The sequence below is a fragment of the Micrasema longulum genome, unplaced genomic scaffold, assembly GCF_059751315.1.
Source record: "Micrasema longulum isolate JH-2025_06_02 unplaced genomic scaffold, ASM5975131v1 h1tg000640l, whole genome shotgun sequence".
NCBI classification, from domain to species: Eukaryota; Metazoa; Arthropoda; class Insecta; order Trichoptera; family Brachycentridae; genus Micrasema; species Micrasema longulum.
In genome coordinates this window covers 177,261-186,356 of record NW_028277836.1, presented here as the reverse complement: position 1 = coordinate 186,356, position 9,096 = coordinate 177,261, and the positions used below count along the sequence as shown (strand labels likewise).

General features: G+C 33.4%; 1 protein-coding gene across 4 annotated transcripts; it reads right to left on the bottom strand.

The window, feature by feature from the left end:
- Positions 1–1,808: 1,808 nt before the first annotated feature.
- On the bottom strand, positions 1,809–8,481 carry imd (death domain-containing immune deficiency protein). 4 transcript variants are annotated; one of them, XM_088229183.1, is made up of 5 exons: positions 8,357–8,481; positions 7,974–8,262; positions 6,272–6,435; positions 4,460–4,594; positions 1,809–2,785 (listed from the first exon to the last, which is right to left on the bottom strand). In XM_088229183.1, the coding sequence occupies exons 2-5, from the start codon at positions 8,251–8,253 to the stop codon at positions 2,612–2,614; spliced, it is 753 nt and encodes a 250-aa protein (XP_088085309.1). In that variant the 5' UTR covers positions 8,254–8,262; positions 8,357–8,481; the 3' UTR covers positions 1,809–2,611. The 4 variants fall into 4 exon arrangements, with proteins under 4 accessions (XP_088085309.1, XP_088085311.1, XP_088085310.1 ...); XM_088229185.1 differs by having other exon boundaries at positions 6,272–6,354; XM_088229184.1 differs by having other exon boundaries at positions 8,388–8,481.
- Between the last annotated feature and the right edge of the window lie 615 nt (positions 8,482–9,096).

The window sequence follows — 9,096 nt, the reverse complement described above, 5'->3', positions numbered from 1 at the left end:
ATATTTCAATCTTATATTAATGTAAAATATATGTATTCATAAATACAGTCTCATTTATGAACTAAAACAATTTAATATTTTAAACATTTCATATTTGTACAGGAAAAGTAAACTCACTTTAAAAAATTTAAAGATTTAAAAAAAATAGTTTTGTCAATTTGTTTCCCAATGTATCTAACATGATTTCTACGAGCAAACCACCAATGAAAATATTTAGTATATCCGTCCCAAATATAAATTTTTCAATTTTACTAAATACATATTCAGTAAAATACCTAAAAACAGTATTTATTTTAAGATGTGCGTACATTTTGTTATCTTTTTACTAAGAATATTCACAGTTACAGCCTAAATAAATCTGCCATTGAAACTTAAATTCTGTCGGCCTCGTGGTGTAGTAGTGGTCAGCTCCTTTGCCTACCATGCAAGAGGTCTCGGGTTCGATTCCCGGCATGGTTGACATGAAATATTTAATCAAAAAGGTGTTTTTACACTGGAATATTTCAGTCCATGGACTGGCACCTGAAGCATAAGACTGATCATCTTACCTTCATGTAACAAAAAAATATCAAGATACGCTGCGATTGGTGTACCAACGCAGTGCCCTATGCACCATTAGTTACGGAAAGGGGATGATGATGATAATGATGATACTTCATCATCATCATCAATCTATAATCCATGTATACATATATCACTTTGTAAAAATTTATACATACATACTTGATAAAATAAATAAGTAAAAATATTTTATTTTAGTTTTCCATATTATCATAATAATTGGTCCCTTAACCTTAAAATACATATTGCATCAGTTATTTATGAGGTAATATTTTTGAAAATCAATCACTGCTTTTTTCATTTTTAAAAAAAAAAAAAATATTTATTCAAATTTATTAAAAAAATTAAAATTTGTGGATCGCGCCAAACTAATAATAAATTAAAGTTTATCGGCGCGTTTCTGATACAAATAAAAATAACAGGAAATTATCATAAAAAACAAATAAACACAAAAATAAAACTATATGTACTAAAAAGGAATACTGCGAATTTATATAAAAAAAGAGATAAATAAAGTTCACATATTTTTACACTTTTAAGAAGTCCTTTAATCGTCCGCTGTCTTATGTCTTCATAATGAACACGAAGGCAGTATGTCGTGTATATGTGAGAACTTAGAAATTGTAAACGATTGTAAATACCTTGGCTTGACGTTAGATAGAACTTTTAACTTTGAAAAACACATAAATATTATTTGCACGAGGCTTAGAGTATGTATGATAAAACTTCATCAGCTAAAGCAAATATTAACTTTTAATTGCTTAAATTAGTTTACATAAGTCTTGCAGAATCAATTCTTTCATACGGAATTCTGTCTTGGGGAGGAACCACAAGACACGTCGATAGGATATAAAATCTTCAGAAAAGACTCCTTAAGATAATTATTGTAAATGATGAAATCAAAAAGATGACCCAATCCAGACAGCGGACTATATCGTCCGAAATGTGACTAATGCATGCAGAGTTTTATTTTATTAGCTTAGACGGCAGCGGCCGGAATGAATTTATTCTATTTCTAATCAGATTCTGTTCTTATGATTATTGAACGCGTTACAGAGGAGTTTTATTTTACTAGAATTTTAATATTCTTGATCCAAACAAAATTGTATTTTCCCTTCGCTGCTTGTTTTGTCTTCCAGAATAGCATTTTTTTTCTGTCGAGTCAATTTGTTGATGTAAATTTTTCTCTCATTGTTTCCTCGATTATCCCATTGTTCAACTTTATAGATCTATTGAGAAGCCTTGCCTTTCTTCTTGATTTTTAAACTCTACTATTATTTTTACTATTTCCTTTTTTTTCTATAGTTTTTTCTTCTCAAATTTCTTCTACAATTTCCTTACGATCTATAATATGTTTGTCAAAAATTTCTCTGTGTATTTCTATTGATAATTTTGTACAAGGATTTTGTATTTCCTCAATTGATTCCTGAAGTTTGTATATTACTTGATTTTTTATCATAAGAAAATCCACCTCCTTTTTCACTTCATAAATAATGTTTTTATTTTCGTGCGATATTTTAACAAGTACATCATATTGTTGGCTGATAAATTCTCTGGTGTTTTTGAGCTCTAATATTTCCGCCTTAAGATCATCCAATATGTTTAATTTTAGAAAAATGTCCTCGAGAAGTATTTTGTCTTTTACATGAGTCGGCAAAAGCCACTGGCAGTCGTAGCGAGTGCCGGCGACTGTACTAGGTCCGAGTGTGGTGTAACAATATTATCGGTACAATTTTTGCATACCCACGAGTCTTTTTTGCGGGGCAACGAAGTTTCTCAAAAAATATTTTCGCACTTCCCTTTACACTGTAAAAAAATCACCATTTTGTGACAACTTGCTCTTGCACTATTGCACTCTACCCATATTACTTGTTTCACTAGAATTAGTTATATGTAAACCTTTTGTATTTTCAGTGCGTGATTTTAAGGCGTCTTATCGGAACGAGTTAACGAACTGAACTTAGAGATGAGATTATTCCAATTGACATGACTAAATGTAAATTTCTGTCGAGTAAATTATTGAATCTTTCGAAACATAATTGTGTAATTTTTATTTATTAAGATCAAATTTCTTCTCTTGGGCATCAGCGGTGGGAGACACCTTATGGAGATTGGCAATGTTGCGAACTACAGCCCTCTTTCCATCTTTCCATAGTTCCGAACACAAGTCCCCGAGTGTTCGCTTTCCAGTTCTTGTCCAATCCAGCAACACTTGGTAGATAACCTGTAACAAATTCGTTTGATATTTTAATTATAAAAGATTCTCGCCTTCACAACATTCAAGGCAGAGAAGTGTGGGAAATTCATTATTCAGTACCTCATATCCCTACTCTGGCTGCACTGAAAATGATAATAGGAATAAAGATAATAAAGTAATTTTACGAACAAATATTTAGATGCAATGCAAACATGCGACTTTTGCAATAATCCCGATATCCCTGAGCCCCGTACGCATCGTAGTAATAGGGACTTGAATAAGTTTTCGCTGTTTCCCGACAGCTGATGTTATCGCCTTTTTACATAGGGCAATACTACAGCCAGCTCCGTCATAAAGCTCACCATTAGGCTTGAAATGATAGTATATGTTATTCCGCCGCAGTATAAACAACGTATTTTTTCATAGCATTAAACATGTCGAATTTCGTGCCAAAAAAAGAGTATTTATGGAGATTTTTAATGCAACACTTTTTTTTTATTGCATCTGAAGCACATAGAATTCTTGTGGAAACTTACAGTGACCATGCTCTGTCGGACCATCACCGAACACCATCATCATCATCTCTGCTCAGCACCATGATCAGCTGGGTGAAATGTATTAGTTAAATTATTAAATGTATGGGAGCTTCTCAAACCCAACAAAACCATCATAGGAGATTACTATCGACAACGATCGATGCGTTTGAGCCGAACATTAAAGGAAAAATGGCCACAATACAAAGAGAGACACGACAATGTAATTTTGAAGCGTGACAATGCTCGTCCACATGTTGCGAGGTCAGTTAAAACATACTTGAAAACGCTCAAATAGGAAGTCCTACCCCACCCGCCGTAGTCACCGGACATTGCTCCTATCGATAACTACTTGTTCTGATCAATGACTCATGGCCTGACTGAGCAGCACTTCCATTCTTATGAAGATGTCAAAAAATGGCTCCCTTTGTGGATAACCTCGAAAGATGAGTCGTTCTTTTGAGATGGTATTCGTATGCTGCCAGAAAGATGGCGATGGACAATACTTTCCGCGACACGTTCTTTACCAATTTTTTTTAATAAATATTAATTTTCACAAAAAAACAGTGAGGACTTATTAAAATCTCCAATAAGAAAAAAGAGAATTAAGTTATATAATTTGAAAAGATGCATTCTAAAATAAAACCAATCTCATACTTATTTAAAAGAATATTTTATCACAATAGTGTTTGTTATTTCAATAATTTGAATAAGAGGTTAAATGTTTTAAATTTATAAATCAATCAACAATTCATCTCCCCCTCTAAGCCCAGATCCGTGAAGTATCAGGCTATTGGGTAGGGGGCGAGCTCTTTAACATCCTCAGGTTTAACCAGTGGTCATCCGAGGGTGAGGCTCCTTTTATGATGGAAAGCATCACATTCACATAGAATGTGTATAGGTGTTTCCTCATCTGCACTGCAGAACCTACATCTAGAAGTTTGGGAAAGGTTCATTCTAGCAAGGTGTTTGTTCAATTTGCAGTGCCCTAGGCGGGCTCTAGTGGTAACCCTCACTTGATTTCGGCTGAGCTTTATTAGGTCAAATGCAAAACTTTGCGACTACCTTTTTATCAGTTCCTTCGCATGGTGCTGGCCAAGTACTTTTTGTATTATTTATTATATAAAATATATTGTAGTAAATAATTTAATTCATGGTGTAAACGTACCTCAGGAATACCTTTATGGTGATGAGATTCATACAATAGTTCCAACATTCCATCTTCAAAGCCCAGGCGACGTGCAGTACCACGCCAACCGGAGCCCAAGTTCTGGCTCACTATATCCATGTGCTTGTGCTCAATCTACAAAAAACAACAGAAAATACATACTTATGTAACAATAATTTATGGTTTAGACTCCTTTCGGGTGAAAATTTGTAAAATTTCATCTTGTTTTAATAGTTTTCTGCTGTATACAATTTTACACAAACTTTTTATAAACTGCTGAAAAAATTGGAATATTTTTCTTTAAGGCCAGTGATATTCAGATGATGATAGATGTTATGACTACTAAACACACTTTATTCGGCCTTCGCTACAGTGCGACCGGTAAGCGTAGCGGGCAAAAATCAAATAACAAAATCGCTATATCGCCTAAAATATCAGTTAATATTGAATAAAATTTCTAATACACACTCACCACATTTTGCTAGTCAAATTTAATAAGAGGAAATAGAAGTCAAACAAATTTACAACACGCTGTGAAAAAAATATTTGGATATATTTGTATTTGCAGAACGACTAACTAACAACAATCCATATTATAAAAAATAAAATCCGAAAATGTTTCCTTCTGCTTACCAATAATATAATGACAAAAGTGAAAAGTGTTTATGTGTGAAAAGAGTATACAATCCCGCCAATGTACAAATATCATTTTGTACAAAAAGTTAAATAAATAAATAAAAAGAGAACAGATATAATTCATCAACACATTGACTAAACAAATCATCTTAGGCACAAGCTCTCATATTTAACTTAAGAGCTGTACAAAAGTATGTGTGTATGTAAATTAAACAACAGCTTTTTTTAGATGTGTGTGTGTAACTTGGAACATCTTGAAGCATTGACATAAAATACTATTATGATATAATCGAGTAGATCTAGCTATCCTGCCTTTAAAGTGGAGCTCGGGACAGCGGTTATTTCTACCCTTCCCGTCTTATGCTTATCGCACTAGTCAGGCGTGCTGGTAGATCTACCTTTTCTGGATAAAATGTGTCAATACGAACTAAGCAAGATCCCGACAGATATTGAGATTCTTTTTGGCAATCATACATAGGTAATCACTTTTGCTACTGACAGCAACTTAGTCATATTTTAAATAATACCGAAATGATGGAGATCATTTTTTAAAAGGGAATACGGTAGTCTAGACATTTACAGGGTGCCATTGGCTGGTTCAAGTGATCACTTTACATACTGTGTAACTCTGCCCTGTAAATACTCAAATCCAGTACTTGTCTACAAACATTTGGACACAGTAAAAATCTAAAAAACATTTGTCTACATTAAAAATGGTTAAATTTTAGGCTATTCACAAATTACTGTGTAATATAAATATGTAGCAAAAAAAAAAGAAACATCAAAGGATTTGAAAAAATCATTTATTAACAATATTTCGAGTTTATCTAAAATCTAAATGTTTGTAAACAAGGACGGGATTTCGCACCCCATTGAGCTATTAAGATTATATATTTCAACAGAGATGGGGAACATTTTAGAGAAAGTAAAATGGAGGTCTAAGCAAGGTTTATGACCTGTCATTGGCTGGTTCAAGTGGCCGCTTTACACAGTGTGTAACATTCAGCATTATGTTTATGAATATCCACATTTTGTAGATTAATTTATGAATACAGAAATAAAAAATACAAGTTTTCCAAAACAATGGAAATAACAGATGGATGGATGATAAAAGAAATAATAACAATAACCTTTAAAATAGTAATTAATATTTTATATAGTAGAAACATTACACACCTTATCTTTAGACTCCATTATGGCGACGATAGATTTAGTTTTTCTAATGGCAACATCGGGATCTGGCTCAGATTCAGCTTTCTCTGGGGAACCAAAATTGTAGGTTACTTCAGGTCCCCAGTGAATTCCGTTAGAGTTCACAATGTTAATCACACTTCCAGAAGCTATAAAATTCACCAGCAACATATTTAAGAATTTTCTCAAATAAAACATACGAGGTATATCCGGAAAGTATGTTCCGTTTATATTTCACATTACCGCAATTGCACTATTGGGAATGAGTTGACGCCATTATGAGTTAGCCGAGTGTTATGTGCGGTGCTTGTTAGGAATGCCAAATAAAATTTAAAATCCCATTGGATTGAGTTGGCGTCCATCTTTGAAGAACCAGATCATCACTTATCAAAGTTGGACGCCCACTTTGTCTGTCTTCGTGCACATCATCATGACCTTCATTGAACTGCCTCATCCTTCTCCTTACCATTGAATCATGTGTTATTCGAATACACCTGACAAATTTGTTGGTGAATGTGGACAGGTTTAAGGTTCTTCGCATCAAGGAAACGAATTACAGAAGCTTATCTCAGAAGCGACGGGATTTTCAATTTTATTCTGCATTTCAAACAAGCACCACGAAGCGTAAACAACAGTCAGCTAACTCATAATGTCATCAACTCCCTTTCAATAGGTCTGGGTAAGTACCGCGCATGGGCGAAACTGCGATTGCAGTACAGGGATGGCAACAAATATAAGCGGAACATACTTTCTGAATATACCTCGTATAATTAATATTTATTTACTTAAACAGTAACTATAAACAAAAATACTAATCCAGTGTCTAACGTACTCTCAATATTAGTTTACAACATTTTTTTTTTTAAAATAAGACCAATGAGGAAGCTCAGTGCTACAGGAAGTTGGATATAAAAAACATTTTCTTAATTAGAGCATTTGATTGTTTCTTGAAAATGTACAAAAAAAATAAAAAATTAACTACTTTGTATGACGTCACTAGATCTTCCGAATCAACCAATGATAGTGTTGTGATAGATTTCCAGTTTTCTGGAAGCCAACTCACCAATCAGGACAACTCACAAAATATGTGAAAGGGAGAAGACATGGTGTGGTGCAGATTAGTTTATAAGGGAAAAAAAGATGAAACTCCCTACACCCTTTTCCTCTCCCTGTACATTTACATTTAACATTTCAAAACGGGTAGTATGTTTACAAAATGCATGTTAAATTTATGATGTTTTTAATGGACTTAGATTTCATGTAATTTGATTGTGACCCCGGGAGGTAAATAATTATAAATAAAGTGATTTTTATGTAAATGAACTCTATTTAATAATTTCAAAGACGGTGAACGGTAATTTACATTTATTAGATTAAAGTGCTTTCTATGTTTACTTTTGTATACTATTGTGTATTTACATGAATACTTTATTAGATATTTTTTCAATTATTTTTTTTCAGATTTAAAAGCATTTTATTGCTCTTTGAATTTAATACATTTGTTGCAAAATGTTTGTTTAACATTTATGATGTATTTTGATGTGCTAACTCATGCTATTGAAAATCAAACTTTAAAAATACACGTATTTAAGCAAGGCAGGAGCTTTAAAAAAAAGTTTTAACCGATAAATATACCGATACAATGAAAACCAAAGTACACAAATAAATATTGTGCAATTTTTCTTACCGTTGGTATTTATAGGAGGAATCGTTTTCTCTTCAGGTAAACTAGAGTTCGAATCAAACTTTTTCTTTCTTTTTTGTCGTAGCGGAGGGATCGGGGGGGATTCTGGAGGAATTGTATTTATTGGAGAAGTATCGTCATCAGAAGACCGTGATGTTTGGTCAATATATATTCTGGGAATTTCCGGTTCTTTGGGGACAGCCTCGGGGCGGTTCGGCATGGCGTCAGTGGCCAACGTAGAAAATTGAGCAGGCTTGGAACCAAATTTGTTCATCATCTCCATCTCTTTTAGCTGAAATCAACGATCAACAAATACAATATTAATACCATATTTTGATAGTAAAAAAACGCAGTAGATCTTAAAATACATAGATAACATAACTCACGGAATACTGAAAATAAAATCAAAATTATTACTTCAAATGATATTTATAAAATTAGTCCTAATAGAGCAAACGACAGGTGACTTCTCTCAATCTGTCAAAATAGAGAAGATATCTGTAGTCTGTGGATCTGTACATGTTGTCTATGCAATTTATTAATTTTGTTTTATGTCTATCGTTTCGAGATGACCGTAACACCGATCGATTTGTAATACGGGCTGGTATTCCGAACGCGTTTATACACAACCCCCTCTACAGAGGTGGTTTTGGTTTAAAGCGCGCTATAATGCGTATTTAGTACGTAAAAACGCGCTATACCGCGCTATAATTTCGTTTGGAATACCAGCCCAGTAGAGAGTAGAGAGGTGTTGGTACAAAATATAGGTAATAGTAATAGAGGGGTGTTACTAACACTCCTATACTAGAATCTAGGCAATGTTAGTTCTAGCCGATTCAAATGTCAAATTTCTGAATGTCCAGTCAATAATCTCTAATTTTCCACCAAAACAGCTTTCCACTCTTATCTTATATTCATCATCATCATCTTATACACACCTAATAGAACACAGGGCTTTGGATTGATACACGTTTTCTACCTTACGCTTCAGACTATGAAACATTTAAAAAGCATTTTGAAAATAAATATATATCAACCTTGATGGAAATCAAACCCGGGGTGAAATCAAACACGAGGTGAACAGAACAAGACTCATAATTATGAACATGACTTACTGACAAATATT